General features: G+C 35.3%; 1 protein-coding gene and 1 non-coding gene across 2 annotated transcripts; one reads left to right on the top strand and one right to left on the bottom strand.

Annotated features, from left to right (window-relative positions):
- Nucleotides 1-622: 622 nt before the first annotated feature.
- LOC139850319 (mannosyl-oligosaccharide glucosidase GCS1-like) lies at nt 623-7551 on the top strand. Its single transcript, XM_071839904.1, has 22 exons — nt 623-1160; nt 1635-1708; nt 1815-2066; nt 2183-2351; nt 2439-2525; nt 2999-3067; nt 3148-3244; nt 3344-3426; nt 3499-3606; nt 3707-3828; nt 3909-4016; nt 4435-4508; nt 4595-4720; nt 5402-5472; nt 5628-5777; nt 5865-5915; nt 6074-6130; nt 6317-6466; nt 6600-6691; nt 6772-6881; nt 7043-7106; nt 7200-7551. The coding sequence occupies exons 1-22, from the start codon at nt 867-869 to the stop codon at nt 7342-7344; spliced, it is 2553 nt and encodes an 850-aa protein (XP_071696005.1). The 5' UTR covers nt 623-866; the 3' UTR covers nt 7345-7551.
- A 272-nt stretch (nt 7552-7823) lies between these two features.
- TRNAL-UAA (transfer RNA leucine (anticodon UAA)) lies at nt 7824-7906 on the bottom strand. Its single transcript has one exon. It is a non-coding gene; the product is annotated as a tRNA-Leu (tRNA).
- Between the last annotated feature and the right edge of the window lie 10160 nt (nt 7907-18066).

Here is an 18066-nt window from a genome sequence, read left to right as displayed (position 1 = left end):
ACTTTAACCCATTAATATTTCCTTATTTGATCTATAGTGCGCCACTAAACGAACATTGACCGGCTAGCCATTCCCGTTATTTGTGGTCTTTTTTCTTGATTTTACGGTTACCGGATATCCTATCATTTTCCTTGACTAATAATGTATACTCATATACTATCTGTTCACCTTCAAGAGTTTTCTCACTTTAGACAAGAAATTTTGGAGGTTAATAGGTCCGGCGACTATTTGAGGCATTTGGTTGGCTAAAAACGACTTCATCTTCAATGGTAACTACACTTTTTGGACATCAATAGTTCGTCTAATCAAGCTCAAGGTATTCTTGTGGGCAACGTATTACAAGTTATGTTATGGTCACCAATTTTATGTATGAGATACCAATCCCGGCTTTTGTGTCATCCGGCTTAGTTATATGTCGTATTAGATTTGTATGTTTCATAGCCAATGTCTTTTCTTGTAACTCTCTTTTATGATTCTTTCATAGTTTTGATGGAGGATCAAGTTATATGATATGATCTCATTTTTGCCAAAAAAAATTAGTTTTATTCGCCCTGACTTATTCACCCTCCTTTTTTTTACTTCAACTTAAGTTATCGAATAAATTACTTGTAATTACGGCCTTAATATTTGTACATTGATTTTTAATATATTTGGTATTGGTATCGTTTTCTCGTATCGATGGACGATGATGGTTGTTTTTTAACCGAACCCGTTAAACCACAGACCGTACCAGAGGGTTAAGAATACAACTATACTGTGATCTACGTTGACTTTCTTAAGTCAAAATTCATTACTCCTATTACGAATTCCCAAACCCAGCTCCGGCCGGCACTCCTACATTTGATGAACTTAACACCACCGGCAACATGAGCGGAGGTGATGGCCGGAAAACGGCCAGAAACAGAATCAAACCCTCTTCGACCACTGGTCCCGGTGACGATAATCGCGAACTCCGTAACCGTAAAGGTTTACGAAAAGAAAGAGGAAAAGTTCAAATTCGCATCTTAGATGTTAATTTCGCTATTCTAGGGTTTATTATTGTATCATCATTAGTTGCACTATTTTTTGTCTTTCGTTCTGTTCAATTCTCAGATGCAGATGATCAATTGCCTAGGGTTATCACTCCTTTTCCTGCTCCCAAAATCATGGACCTAGATATGGTTAGACCATATATATTATGTATCTATACATTAATAGATATTGATATATATTATAGTGTATTTAGAGTAAGGATCAAATAAGAACACTTTGAGAGCACTGTTATGTTCACACTTCACACAGATAGTAAACAAAATACTAGATTCAAGTTCATAAATATGTGATGGAACGGATGCACATATTTTTTGAATGCATATAAGTTAAAAAGCCATACCTGCACCATTAATCTATGATTGTTTTGACTTTATTCGTTTTTAAATAAACGCCTCCGTGTTTTTTCACATTCTTGAGATGTATGATGTGTTCTTACGGTTTGTACAAAATATGTTTTTTCACTATATATGTGAAATATGATGTGTTCTTACGGTTCGTATAACCAGTCTTACAGTATCTTTACCATATGTATGTATGTATACATACATGTACTTATAATTGTGTATTCTGATAAATTTTGTGTTTCTTTTTACAAATGACAGTTTCAAGGTGAGCATAAGGAGAGCTTATACTGGGGAACATACCGTCCTCATGTGTACTTCGGGATTCGTTCCAGGTACGTTACATTTTTACCATATTTTTGTTGAATTCTATATTGTAATATGAATGCTGGATAATAGGTATAGATGTTTATGATGTATGATATTAGTTGTGTTTACTAGGACCCCGAAATCATTGGTGGTTGGATTAATGTGGCTCGGTGTAAAGGATGGTAGATATTTTATGAGACATGTATGCCAAGATGCGGACGATCTTCAAAAATACGGTTGGAATAAACATAATGGAAGAGACTATGGACATCAAGTTGTAATTGACCATGGGATGACATTAACCACAAGTTTTTTGAAATCGAAGGTTGATGGTAGTGGCTATGGTGGAGATTGGGCTTTTCGAGTTGGAGCGGAATATGATAAGTAAGTTGTCTTTCTTTTTTTGCCAGAAATGATGTCATGTTATTAGCATGTATATGGAGGCTATGCCATCAAGACATTTATGTTAATTAAGAGAGTTTGCATTAATCTTATTTTAGGTTAAATGAAGATATGCCAGATTCTGCACATCTTTTCTTTTATGTGGCCGATGAGGGTGAAAATGAAATAAGCTTGGGTAGAAGTGTTTCGGAAATTTATGAGAAGTCTTTATTGGCGTTTGGATCACGACCCGATGTTGGAGGTTGGGAGCTCCATTTAAAATCAATGGTAATGTCATAACTAAATATATGATCTTTTTTCAAGCCTTTTTCTTGTCTTTTAGAAAATTAGTACTGATGACCAATTTTTTATCAGGAAGATTTTGAAGTCCATCATGTTGGTCTCAAGACGCATCATATTCACAATCTATCTGATATGGTTCAAGGAATTCTTGCTCAACAAGTAATACATTAGTATTTGATTATATACTTTAATTTGGTTTCTTGCATTGCGGATCCATTTTCGGAAACTTATACCCACTGTTGTAAAAGTCGGTTGACGCGTCGGTTTGGGGACTAGCCCGTCCTGACCCGCCCAAAAACACCTTAAAAGTCGGGTCAAAGTGGTCCGAGTCGGCTGAGTCGGGTCTGAGTCATGAGTCAGTCAAAGTCGGACAAAGTCTTTTAAATTTTCTCAAAGTTGTGCCATATATCTATGTTTGAAATATTTATGTTTGATATATTCATGTTTATGTGTAATATATATATGTTTAATTTATCTATTTTACAAGAAGTCAACGTTGGTCAACACCCAACTCGACCGACTCGTCCCTGGACTTTTACAACCTTGCTTATACCCAACCTTGCTTTTATTAATAAAGGTTGGCATATGTGCTGGTTTTGTTTGTGATGTAATTTTGTGCTGCGTGTTTATAGGTAAGAAACTTTGGTCATCTCGAGCTTCCTGACACATCTGACGATTCTCCTAACATTTTAGTTTATCAGGTGCGGTTTTCGCTCTTCTAATATATCTGTTATTATTTTGGATTCGGCTTCCATCAACCTTTTTGCTTTTATCTTTGTAGATTACTGCTAAAACGCCTTTTAGAGCAGACATTGCATTTGTAAGTGGAAGTGACGTTGATAATGCTAGAGTTGAAGAACGGATTGATAGTCTTACAGGTTCGTTTATGACTCTTAACCACAAATTTAATCTTACTATTTGTCTCAGCAGGATAAAATGGTTCTAAAATATTGTTTGCATCTCTTTTGTTTATGTAGGTACTTCATTGACTAGTCAACTTCAAAAGAAAGAAATTGAGTTTAATGATAAGTTCCAAAGGATCTTTAATCCATCTGACAAGGTACCGTCATCATCTGGTCTTTGTTATAGTTGACTTTTTTACGAGTCCTTAAATTAAATTTGTTATTTGCAGCTTGATTCAGAATCTGTAGAAGTTGGTATGGCTGCTGTTGGAAATTTGATAGGAGGAATCGGCTACTTTTATGGCCAATCAAAAATACTGTTTCAACAAGCCTCTAAGGTAAAGTTAATTTATTGTTATATTTTTCTGAAAATATATACAATGTTCTTAAATCTGAACATGTTACTTAGCTATAATCGTATATAAATGTGTAATGCAGCATCGATCTGATGGTGATTCTATATTATACTGGCCAGCGGAGCTGTACACTGCTGTTCCAAGTCGCCCGTTCTTTCCTAGAGGATTTTTATGGGATGAGGGTTTTCATCAACTGTTGATCTGGTTTGTTAAAAAATATATTTTTGTCTTCTGAATTTCTAAATTTTTATAAAGTTTTAATACTATCATATGATTAATTATAGGCGATGGGATACACACATTTCCTTGGATATTATTGGACACTGGTTGGACCTCATGAACATTGATGGCTGGATTCCACGTGAGCAAATTTTAGGAGCTGAAGCTCTAAGGTAATCATATATGACAAATGGGCCGGGTTGGGTTGAGACCCGAACGGGCTTGGGTAGAAACGGGTCACGGGTTAAATGGGTCATCCTTTTTAAATGGGTCGGTTAGGGTTGGGTCAAGACCTGTTTTTTTATAGTTTATGGAACTTGTAAAACTTTTAGATAATAATATTAAAGACCCATTAAGGACCTGTTGGACCTTATATATATTTGTTTGGCTTCATATGGGTCTATATTGGACTCATTCTTTAACATTCTTATGGACCCAATGGGTTATATACCTAACCCAATGGACCCGTTTATCAAGCTATGGGTCTGAATTGTCGGGTATAAAGGTAATATTAGTTGATGCCTCTTGTAACGTCTTCGACCGGTTTATTGTGTTATGTTCACGTGGAAGTAACTTGTCATTTATTTGCAGCAAGGTACCTGAAGAATTTGTTGTTCAACGTCCAAGTAATGGAAATCCACCAACCCTATTTTTAGTCCTACGAGGTACAGTTTTTAAGATTCTTTTCGGCGAGAAGAAAGTTTTTATTATAAGATATTCAAATATCAATCTACGAATCTTGCATTCTCAGATCTGGTTTGTAGCATGATGAGAAACAAGTTTTCTACCAAAGAAAGCAAGGAGATTATTACTTTTTTTGATCGATCTTATGGTCGTCTAGAAGCATGGTTTCAATGGTTTAACACCACACAATCAGGTAACTGTGGATCATTTGAGTACTATTATATTGTACGAGTATACCCGGCAATTGAGACCCATAATCTCAAATTTGGGTGAAATGGGTCAAGCTTTCGGGTCAATTGGGTCTTGAAAAAATTAGGCCTGGCAATGTAAACCAAAACTTAAAAAAGGCCCAATGAATTATTCTTCAATACCTATTGAGTCTTATACAAAATATAAAGAACGCGCCAAATGGGTATCAAATCCTAAAGTTCAATAAATAGACGGGTCTAATGGGTCTTGTGAATGGGTCACATGGGTCGAACATAACAAGCGTCATCCGTTAATCATTTACGAAAGCATTAATGGTTATATCAATTATTATGTATATTAATATTAATTAATAATAACTAAAACGATATAATAAATGTAAAAAATCAAATGTAAAATTATATGACCCGTTTGGACCTATTTGACCCATTACCTGTTTTGACCTGTTACCTAAAGCGACCCAACCAGACCCGTTTGGGCTCATTTAATTTTTTACCCGTTTCACCCATGACCCATTTCAACCCAAAACCATTTTTACCTGTTACCCAAACCGACCAAACCTCACGCGCTTGCCAGGCATATGTACGAGTAGTTGTGTAGTTAACATGTTCTGTGTATGTAAAGAAACTAATTAAGTCATACTTAAATAAAAATGTTACATTCACAGGCAAGTATAAAAGCAGCTATTATTGGCATGGAAGGAAAGAGAGTCAGACCATCTTTGAACTAAATCCAAAGGTTATATTTTCTTTTCTATATCTTAATTTCCTTCTCTTGAAATCATGCTTTTTCGTATTAGTGCCAGAACATGAGTTTTTTTTCTTCTTCTTTTTTTTAACCTTTTGACTGCAATTAAACCAACTTATATTCTTCAACTCCCTTTGGCATCCCAGACATTATCTTCTGGTTTAGACGACTATCCACGCGCATCACACCCAACTGATGATGAACGTCACTTAGATCTTAGATGTTGGATGCTTCTTGCAGCAGATTGCATGCACTCCATCTCCGAACAGCTCGTAAACAAAAATGAATCTGGAAAGGTATTATTATTGAAAAACATGTCCAAAAACATCGTTGATACTTAATTCATTAGACGTTAACATTAACGGGTGAATGAATTGCTGCAGGCATATGGGGAGACAGCTAAGCTCCTTGCTGATTTTGATCTTCTTAATAAGGTTTGTTCTCTCAGTATTTTGATCTTTTCAATTCATTCAACTTTCGTAACTTATGTTTTTAAACCTATATTTCATGTTATTAAAGCATAAACTATTTTTTTTTTAATTAATGACCATTTATTTTAGTTAAATATTCAGATGTGTTTGCTTGTTTCCAGATGCACTTTGACGCAGACTCTGGAGCTTATTTTGATTTCGGAAATCACACAGAAAAAGTAAGTTGCCTCTGTTTTATTCCTCCTGATTAAGATTTTTAAAAGCAACTCATTTTTCATCTTCTAATGGTTCTGAAACCTTTTTGTTTATATGTTTATAGTTATTCAGAAACAGTCGCCAATATATTCGTACTTTTTTGCGGACATATGATAATAAACCCGCTGACATCCGTTTAATCTCTATAGGTCCGTTTAAGACGGCAGCTAGTGGAGAAAAATGGAAACCAGCCAAGTTTAGAGCTTGTTCGAGAAGTTTTAGAGAAACCAGAATTGAGACTGGTTCCACATGTTGGATATGTCAGTTTATTTCCCTTCATATGGAAGATCATCTCATCTGTAAGTTTAATTAAACCAACAACTTAATAGTATCACGTGTTAGGGAGGTTGCAAATTGGGTGGGTCAGACGAAGGTCTGGTTAGGTCAACTGCAAACACTTCATTATCTTCTGAACTATTCATTGACATACAGAAATCTCGGATTCTAGAAAAGCAGCTTGACATTATTTCAAACACGAGCACCTTATGGACTAACTTTGGACTACGCTCGCTCTCCAAAACAAGGTGAAACAAACTAGATATTCTGTGTGAAGCATAACTGCCATTGTTCTTTTTTTTAAGCTTTTCACCTTGATTTTTTGCAGCTCAATGTACATGAAACGCAATACGGAGCATGACCCACCTTATTGGAGAGGCCCAATTTGGATGAACATGAATTACTTGATCCTTTCGTCACTGCATCATTATTCAAAAGGTATTAAAAATCTTCTCCAAAATTGACCTACTTTTGTTTGTAACGGTCTATATATAATTCAATACAAAATTGACCTACTTTTGTTTGTAACGATATGAGGCACTCACTAGTTTACAATAATGCGGGTCGTGCATAACTAACCATACTTATTATTGTTGCAGAGGAAGGACCTTATAGAGAAAAAGCTGGGGCAATTTACAGTGAGTTAAGAGGAAATATTATAAGGTATGTTTATTTTATCACTATGTTCATGCTACTTACTTAGTTACAAGGGCTCTAATTTTAATTATTTACACATCAACTGTTTTTTTGCAACAGAAATGTGATAAAGAACTATAAGCAAACTGGTTATTTGTGGGAACAATATGATCAGAAGAAGGGTAACGGAAAAGGTGCACATCCGTTTACTGGCTGGACTTCGCTGGTGGTGTTGATTATGTCAGAATCATATAGTGAATGTTAAACATTTGTTACAGTTTTGACCATTATAGGCGTTAGTTTTGTTACTTGTATCATCAAAACTTCGTTTAGCAGTCTAGTCTAGACTCGTTGTCATTGAGGCTTAGGGACGTGGATACAACTGCAAACGGTTAAATGATCCACAAAATATTTATGTATACTAAATTCTAGAGTGAACTGCAATTTCTTATTTTTCAACCTTTTGATTTCATTCCTGCTTGCTATAGTTTATCACTTAACAAGAAACCAGTAAACAAGTATCTGCATATTAAATTACCTTAAAATCAAATGCTAAAATTCTACAAACATCAAGAACTAAACACCATAAAATAAATAAATGTAGTGTATAATAATAGACTCTAAAATTAATTACTAATTAAGTCGATATGATAGGTATAGGTAAACAGATAATAATACAATCAAAAATTCAGTTTGTATAATTCAATACGAAACCATAGATATAAATTTTAGTAACTTAAAAGATGGTAACTGTGGGGTTCGAACCCACGCGCACTTATGTGCAGAAGATCTTAAGTCTTCCCCCTTAACCACTCGGGCAAATTACCTTTTTGACATCAAACAAGAAAATAACTTCAAATACACAAAACAGATCGAGAAAACTTACTTAAGAAATCGATGAAGTTGGTAAGATTAGGAGGAGACTTGAATTGAAACGAATCACACAGTTCAGAAGTCTATATATACATAAGAAAGAGTATTGTGGTATCTGGGAAAATAATTTTAAGCTGATTCACACATACCAACCTTTAATTACGTTATTTACAAAAGCTTCTCTTATACTTTATTTACAAAAGCTTCTCTTACTCTAATAACCTCATAGGTTTGTTTGGCGCGAGGAATAAAAATTTGAGATGTTGGAAACGTTGATGTGTTTTGGTGACTACTTATTAGACCTTAGACCGTTGTGATGGGAAGGGATGTGAGTTTGGGGTGTGAATTTTTTTTTTTTTTTTTTTTTATTTTTTTTATTTTTTTTTTTCACTTTTTTGATGAATAGGCGGGGTGAGTTTTTGGTGTTGAGCAATGGTAGTATGAGTTTTTGTTGTAGGTGAGAAGTATTGCAATGATATGTTAAAATATAATTGGTAAAGTAATATAAAGTGATAAAAATAATATTTTTAAAATAATATAAAATTAAAAAATGAAAACCCACGACCGTGACTTCTCCCGTGAGTATCCAACACACGCCTCCCAAATGCCCTAAAGCCACGCTCCATTAGGGATGAAGTTGGTGTTGATTTTGTTCCAACTAGATTTCCCACGCCCGTGGTTTCATGCGTTAGCAATGGACTTAAAGTTTTTTTATGGGTGGTTAAACTTATAGTTATGTTTTGTGTGGCCTACGTTTGGTACTTATCGCCGCTTTATAGATGGTTTCGAATCTTCATTGGTGTTGTAGATTAGTTGCCTTCTATTTTTATGTTTTTTGTTCTTTGGGCCTTGTTCTATGTATCGGGCTTTATAACATTTATTTCCGCTGTGAGCTCTCGTTAAATTTTTAGTTCATGTTGAGCTCGGTAGTTTTGACTGTACGTATATACGTTTTTTAGGGTCTCATTATTTTGATGATTCTCCTATTTGTTATACAAGTGTAACATTTTATCGCCGAAAAAAAAAAAAAATCAAATTTGCGGCATTGTGTAGATATATTTTTTCCTAAACATTGTGTTAAAAAAAAACTCTAAAATAAGAAGCTAGTAAAAAAGATAAAATCTTATTTTACATCAATATATTATGCTAGCTTCGTCCCTGTTTGTCCTTTCAATATTTAGTATTTTTTTTTTTTTTTTTTTTGAACGCCCGAAATTTATTAAAAAAGAACTAGCAAGGCGCTAGAACAAAAGAGGGATACAAAAATGTAAACGACAAAAACGGAATTACAAAAGGCATGCAAGCCAATTGGTCCAACTAAACGCTAATTTACTTCTAGCTTTTAGTCAAAAAAAGACGACATTCTTATGTTATCAAATACAACACTCCTCTTGATACTCCGTGAGCTAAAAATGTTGTCGTTTCTAAAGCGCCAAATCCACCATAGAGTCGAAGCAAAAATGCAAATGAACCTTGACTTGAGATTGTTCGAAGCTGGGTATGCCGCAAGCCACAAAAACAGATCATCAACGTTATCTACCGTAGGCCATTGAACATCAACCCATAGCTTCACACGTTGCCAAAGAGAAGTCGCCATGTTACACACGATGAAGGTATTTAATTAAATACTCACACGTAGTCATATTACAAGTGTTTCTTTTGTCTATAATTTTATGGAATCTAAACCGAGTTAATGCACTTCTCTTAATCGAAAACCAAAATGCAATTTACTTCATAACCTCAAAAAGCCATCCACATGCTAGTTATGAATTTTGAAGCTTTTATAGCATATATAAACTTGCCACATGACCTAACAAGAAACCAAAACCCTATTTAAACATACTTACATTACCAAAAACGATATAAATACATCTTTTCATACTATCTTCCAACGATATCCTCAAATAATGACTACTTTTGTTCATAATGATATACTGCTAGTTTACAATGATGGGGATCATGCACAATTGATAACGCCAAAATTATACATATTTGTTGTCGTTATTTCGATCCGATTTTGTATCATTTTGTATGTAATTGTTGTACTTGTGTATTGTAATAAGTTAAAATGTGTGTACAATCCGTTGCGAGTGTTGAAGCGAAGATTTATGGAAAATATTGCTGATTTTAGAAGATTCTGCGCACCTGCACCGTTTTGGCCATAACTCGGTCATACGAACTCGAAAAAGGGTGAATCCGGAGCCCAGAAGTCCGTAACTCGGAGCTCTACAAACTCATGTTGGAAAATTACTATTATTTAGAGGTAGATGCGGCGCATCTGCTTTAGATGCTGCGCATCCAAGACCAAAAAATGCCGAAAGTTTTAGATGCGGGGTTTCTGATCCATGAGGCGCATCCAAGGAGTCAGATGCGGCGCATCTGTGAGGGGATGCGCGCATCCCTTGCCTGCCGACAGTTCCTGAGTGCTAAACGAACTGGAAAACACTTGAGCCTAAAGTGATGCGGCGCATCACTAAAGGGATGCGGCGCATCCCTCTCCAGAACACTATTCTACCTAACTTTTGAGCCTATTTAATGGTAGTTATCCCTTGTACTCAAACACACATCATATATCAGTAAATAGCTCGTATTAGAAAGTTCAAGAGGGGTTCTAAGGCTTGTCAAGAAGGAAGTAACACTCTTTCAACACCAAGATTGAAGCTAGTTCATCTATTTCGATTGGTATTCTTGTTTTCATTCACTTCTTGTTATGTTTATGAATTTCAAGTATATGAATTGCTGTATTGTTCTTGTTTTAATCATGTCTAGCTAAAAACCATGTGTGTTTACTTCAATGTAAGATTTATGGCTTGAGATTGTTCTATATTTTGATGTTATAATAGTTACAAGTATGTTTTGATTGATTTATTAATCTAGTTCAACCATAAGAACCATTGTTATGCTTGCTTAGTTCATTACTTCAATTATATATATTGCAAACCTATTAATGTGAGTTAACTAGGAAAACAATCTATACTTCAAAACACCTAGTAATCTAGACGATTAGATGCATAAGCTTAAGTGATTTTGTTATGTGTTTAATTCGGTAATTGAATAAGTTTCAAAGAAACATAGTTATGAAATTACCTCAAGTGATTGTTGTAATTTAGGTTTCACGTGAGTTTAACCGGGTTGGGTCTAGTTAGTTAATCAATCTAAATCACCATGTTCTTTCAAAAGATCCATTGTTGTAACCATCCTTGTATCCTAGTTCAATTATGTAAGTTATGACTTGGTTTATGTGAGTTTATCAAAGGCCATAGCTTATACTTCAACACCTAGTGATTTAGCCACCTATATGTGAGTATAGGATGTTAATTGAATGATATCTAGGATATACAATCATGTAGTTTACTTAGAGTGATCTTAGTAAGCTAGATTTTATGTGAATTCAACCACGAAAGAATCTTGTTGATTAAACATAGCTCTTAAGTTTATAGATATTGTGAAATTGATATAAACTAATTACTTGTAACTATGAAATAACCGTTTTAATTACAAAAGAACAATCCCTGTCATTTATCAAGCATAGAAGTAAACACCACCTTCTCATTCCTGTTATTTACTATATCTTGATTATTGTAGTATTAAACGAATTCCAACTTCAAATACAAATTCCCTTTTAGAATGATTAATTGTTTAAAGTCCTTGAAAACAAACTGCTCCCTGTGGTACGAACTGGTCAATGTACTTGCTAATTACTACATGATCGGGTTATAGTTGCCTGTATTATGTGTTAATTAATAAGCATATTGTCTACATTTTAAAGGTCACGTCTTAACACATCAACTTTTTGGCGCCGCTGCCAGGGAGCGGTTTTGTTAAAAGATTTTAATAAACTTTGAATTATTCGATCCTTTTGTAGGAATTCAATTCCTATAAAAATTACTTTTTATTGTAAGCTTGTGTTTTTGCAGTTGGTTTGTTTGTGGTGTTGTGATTGCAGAATAGGTATTAATGCATGAATCTGCGTTCTTCTAACTCTGATTTAACTCCTTCATATCCTGAACCTGAAAAAGAACTTTACGAAAGCTTAAGAGCTCAAGAAGTAGAGTCTCTTGGTCAGGGTTTAGAATCACTTTCATTGGATTCTAACTCTGAACCAGTTATTCAACCAGTCATAGAGCCAATTACTAAAGAAGAGGAAGAGATGGCTACTACAAATCAAACGATGGATGCATTAATGAAGGCAACAAGAACATGTCAAGGCCACGCAATTATTCAACCCACGATGTCTGACGGTTTTGAAATAAAGGGTCAATTTATCCACATGGTGACTACTACATGCCAATTCGGTGGAGCTCCGAATGAGGATGCTAACGAGCATCTTCGTAAGTTTGTAAGCATTTGCAAGCTATTCAAGATTAAAGATGTCACCGATGATGTCGCGTGTTTAAAAATCTTTCCATGGTCATTAAAGGATGATGCAAGAGATTGGTTATACTCGTTACAGAAGGTGATATCGAAGATTGGAATGACATGATGGACAAGTTTTTGTCACAGTTTTTCCCTGCTTCAAAAGCAGCAAAGTTACAGAGCGACATTAATTACTTTAGGCAAAAGCCTAATGAGACACTATATGAAGCTTGGACCAGATTCAATAAAATGTTAAGAGTGTGTCCTCAACAAGGGTTGAACACATTTCAAAAGGTCCAAATATTCTACAAAGGTGTTAATATAGCTACTCGTAAAGATATTGATGTTGCAGCAGGAGGTTCAATTATAAAGAAAACATCTGAAGAAGCTCACACCATCATTGCCGATATAGCAGCACATTCACATGATTGGCATCAAGAGATGGAGTTCTCTAGATCATCAATCATTGCTAGTGCCGAAAGTAGTGATGAAATTGGAGTGGTGAAAGTCCAACTAGAATCCGTAAAGAGACAAATGGAGAAGATGACTAAAGAAATGCATGCTATAAAAGTAGGTTGTGAATTATGTCAAGGACCGCACCTTACTAAGGATTGCGATCGAAGTTCAATGGAGGAGCAAGCTAATTTAATTGGTTACTTAGGGAATCAAGGTTCTAATGGTTATCAAAGAGAAGGAGCTTCGGGGTCCAACAATTATAATTACCAAGGAAGAAATTCGGATTATCAAAACAACTTGAAATTTTTTTCATATCAAAATGGACCACCAGGGTTTAACAACATAAATCAACCATCCTACAATCAAAATCAATTCCCACAACAGCAAAATCAAACTCATGTTAGCCCAGGTTTAGAAGATTTACTTAGGGATTTCATGGTGAAACAAGGAGAAAGTGGAAATCTTGTACAACAACAAATACAAAGTCAACAAACTACGATTCAAACTCTTGAAAGAGAAGTGGGTAGGATATCACAATTACTAGGGGAGAGGCCACCGGGCACTCTTCCATCGAATACGCAAGTGAATCCTAGTCATGGCATGAACCAACCTAGACCACCAAGTGCAAGTAACCCTCTTGTTATACTAAAGAAGAAGGATCCTCAAGCTCCAGCGTATTCACAAGTAAATGCTATTTATAGTTTCTGTGAGGATGAAACGAGTTTCAAGACACCGGAGCATAGTCCTATTTTTACTCTTGGGTGTGAAGATGATGATGAAGAGTGTGATGAGTTTATATTTTCTGATTTATCTAATATGGCGGATTACACTCCTTATCAAGAGATTGATGGTATCCGAGTTGAAAGTGTGAAGAGTATAACATGTGAAGATGAAGGGATCCAATTTGGTGACATAACTCCCGAGTATGGTGACTATTTGATGAGGTTGATGTCGGGAAATCATCCGTAAGTGAAGAAAATAGAAACCACCGAGCCTTCCGAGTTTAGGGTTGATGATAATTTGAAGATGATCAAGGAAGAAGCGAAAGATACGGTGAAGCAAGCACCTAAAGTGGAAGACTACAAACCACCCATTCCATACCCACAAGCACTTGCATCCGAAAAACCAAAGGAGAATCATTGTAAGCCTTTAAATACGAATAATATTTGTGTAAATGTACCTTTAGTTGATGTTATTGCAGGTATGCCAAACTATGAGAAATTCTTGAATGATTTGATGATAAAAGAAGGAGTGTGTGAGCAGGCATCATCCGCATTTCTTGAAGCATAATGTGCTGTTATTGTGAAGAAGAATGAGTTGCCACCTAAGTTAGGTGATCCCGGACCGTTCATAGTACCTTGTAAGCTTAATGAATCTAAAACTCTTAGATCATTAGCTGACTCAGGTGCGAGTATAAATCTCATGCCCTATTCCATTTACTCTTGTTTGAACTTAGGTGAACTTAAACCGACCAATTCAGGCATTAGATTCATTGATCAGTCGGTTAACAAACCTATAGGGATTGCTAAAAACTTAGTAGTAAAAACAGGTGAACTTGAGTTTCTAGCTGACTTTGTAGTTGTAGACATGAAGGAAGATAAGTTTGTACCTATCATTTTAGGTAGACCATTTTTAGCAACTGCAGGTGCTTTAATAGACTTGAAAACAGGAAAACTAGTTTTGAAGGATAGAGGCAAAAGTGCAACCTATCAAACTGAGTTTAGTATGAACCCACAACCCACACCTATAATTTCAGTTAATGTCGTTGACAATGTCAAACCCGTTAGTTAACAAGCTAAGTGTGGGGAGGGTGATGAGGAGAAACTAGATAGTAAACCGCCCAATGATAGTGTTGTTGAGAAAACCATGAAGAAGTTATATGGTAGGGTTAGAAATGCTATGTCGGAAAAAGATGAACATTTGAGAAAGAGATTGATGTCAAACTTATCGAAATTTGAGAAAGATAAGTTGAAAAAATTAGTAGAAGAGTCAAGATTTTTGGACTCTTAGTTATTGTCAAAAATTAGTGGTGAGAATGGTTGCGGTAATGGTTCTATTGGAGTAAAGAAGGGTGATGTTTATCACCCCGACGTTAGTTAAAATTGGGGTGGAGTCGCGTGAACGACTCACTAATAAACTTCACAAATTGTATATAGTCCCCCTCGTGTGCTTTGTTTAATGATTTGAATTATGTTTGTTATGTTTAAAATAATTTATCTTTATGTTTGGTGTGTATTAGGATGATGGTAACTTCAATTATTATAATTTAGATGATTTAGCTTCCTTAGGTAATTTAAAGTGGGGTTGCTTGGTACATGGATTACCACCCCATTTGTTTGTGTGAGATATTTGTTTTGTTTGTGACAGGTGAGCATTGTGCTAATTGCTACAAATTTCAAAGACTGGCAGTAAGTTCAGCACATACTTGATTAATGAATGATTTGTGGTAGCAAGAAGTGGACGATGTTCTTATGCTGGCATTCAGTTCAGCGCTATCATCCCTTGAACTTTGATTTTAAACCTTGAAAGTAATAAACTCTTATACACTCTTTACCCTCTCGAATTTAATTTTTTTTGATTTCATGTAACGAGGGCGATACATGAACTCAAGTGTGGGGAGGAGGTTATAAATTCTTTCGGGTTTTGATTTTGGTTAAAATGGCTTAAAATGGTGAAAATTTTTGAACTTTTATCTTCATAAATTCAAATTTTGTTTAAAATTTGTAGATTTTAAAACTAAGTGTATACACCGAAATTATTATCACGAAACAAATTTAGAAACAACCAAATGATTGAATTTATTTTGGTTAAAAATCATAAAACTAGTAATCATATAAAAGAGATAATCAATATGCTACACCACATTCTTAATGGAAAGAATCATCAAGTACTTTGTTGTTCTAACAATCTAATCCAATGCTCATCAATGTAATGATTGTGAAGGAAGTAAAGTCTTCCAAAATGACACACTTGCTAACTTATGTTAGAAGATGTTGTCCAGAACAGCTGTAGGCTAACGAAAAATCTTGAAAAGTCATCTCTATCATCGGCTGGAAATCCACCTCACCTCAGCATCAAACAGGGTTTTTGGTGGTCAGACTTATCCTAACCATGAGATGGATCTGTCTCGTACAATGGGGGGACACAATGCAAATTAGCTTTTAAGACTAATGAATTTAATCCCCAGATGGATGATCTCCGTAAAGATCAACCACATCTATGTTTGACCGCGGTCAACATACATATGCCATAACAAATTGAGGTGTGCAAACTCATGGTTCACCGATGATATTTGGACACGATATAGTTTCTTTTAAAACTTATGCTATTTTATGAACTATATTGTGTAAAACCATTTTTAGGACATCCGGTTTCAAGTTCCATGATACTTCAATCATGGGGGCGAGTAGCTTGCTAAGCGCCGACTGAGGCTTCGGTTTTCAGTTACCCTCAACCGAACTTTGAGGTTAAAACCGGAAAACTTGATTAGTGTAAAAACTAACATGAATAATTTTCAAAATATCAAAGGTTTTTCGTAAAGGTCCTAATTTCCCTAAGGATCCAAATTTTCAAAGAAATGTGGACTTTAAAACCCACCTTTCGACTTTGGTGTGATTTCAATTCGCGTGAGTACTCAAAAGGTGTGTGTATACTCAAACGTGTGCGTGTGTTACATTGTAAAATAAATAAAAAAGTGTGAGTGTGATCCGAGTGTGTGTTCCATATAGCGTGAGTTCTTGTGTTCCAAAATAATGTGTGTGTTTTGTGTACTTCGTGTGACTAGTGTAAACTTGTGTATTATATCGTGTGAGTGTGATTCCCATTTTTTGCATTCTCAATTAAATGCGTGTGTTCACTATAGTAAATATCGATTTCTTGTAAGTCTTGCTTGAGGACAAGCAAGGTTTAAGTGTGGGGATTTGATAACGCCAAAATTATACATATTTGTTGTCGTTATTTCGATCCGATTTTGTATCATTTTGTATGTAATTGTTGTACTTGTGTATTGTAATAAGTTACAATGTGTGTACAATCCGTTGCGAGTGTTGAAGCGAAGATTTATGAAAAATATTGCTGATTTTAGAAGATTCTGCGCACCTGCACCGTTTTGGCCATAACTCGGTCATACGAACTCGAAAAAGGGTGAATCCGGAGCCCAGAAGTCCGTAAATCGGAGCTCAACAAAATCATGTTGGAAAATTACTATTATTCAGAGTTAGATGCGGCGCATCTTCTTTAGATGCAGCGCATCCAAGACCAAAAAATGCCGAAAGTTTTAGATGCGGGGTTTCTGATCCATGAGGCGCATCCAAGGAGTCAGATGCGGCACATCTGTGAGGGGATGCGGTGCATCCCTTGCCTGCCGACAGTTCCTGAGTGCTAAATGAGCAGGAAAACACTTGAGCCTAAAGTGATGCGGCGCATCACTAAAGGGATGCGGCGCATCCCTCTCCATAACACTATTCTACCTAACTTTTGAGCCTATTTAATGGTGGTTATCCCTTGTACTCAAACACACATCATATATCAGTAAATAGCTCGTATTAGAAAGCTCAAGAGGGGTTCTAAGTGAAATTTCCCGTTCATATTGATTACAAACGTTCCATATTAATTGATTTCGTTGCGAGGTTTTGACCTCTATATGAGACGTTTTTCAAAGACTGCATTCATTTTTAAAACAACCATAACCTTTATTTTATCAATAAAGGTTTTAAAAACATTACGTAGATTATCAAATAATGATAATCTAAAATATACTGTTTACACACGACCATTACATAATGGTTTATAATAGAAATATATTACATCGACATATGTTTCTTGAATGCAGTTTTTACACAATATCATACAAACATGGACTCCAAATCTTGTCCTTGTTTTAGTATGCAACAGCGGAAGCTCTTGGTATTTACCTGAGAATAAACATGCTTTAAACGTCAACAAAAATGTTGGTGAGTTATAGGTTTAACCTATATATATCAAATCGTAACAATAGACCACAAGATTTCATATTTCAATACACATCCCATACATAGAGATAAAAATCATTCATATGGTGAACACCTGGTAACCGACATTAACAAGATGCATATATAAGAATATCCCCATCATTCCGGGACACCCTTCGGATATGATATAAATTTTGAAGTACTAAAGCATCCGGTACTTTGGATGGGGTTTGTTAGGCCCAATAGATCTATCTTTAGGATTCACGTCAATTAGGGTGTCTGTTCCCTAATTCTTAGATTACCAGACTTAATAAAAAGGGGCATATTCGATTTCGATAATTCAACCATAGAAT

The sequence above is a fragment of the Rutidosis leptorrhynchoides genome, chromosome 5 (genome assembly GCF_046630445.1).
Source record: "Rutidosis leptorrhynchoides isolate AG116_Rl617_1_P2 chromosome 5, CSIRO_AGI_Rlap_v1, whole genome shotgun sequence".
NCBI classification, from domain to species: domain Eukaryota; kingdom Viridiplantae; phylum Streptophyta; class Magnoliopsida; order Asterales; family Asteraceae; genus Rutidosis; species Rutidosis leptorrhynchoides.
This window is presented reverse-complemented; position numbering and strand designations above follow the sequence as displayed.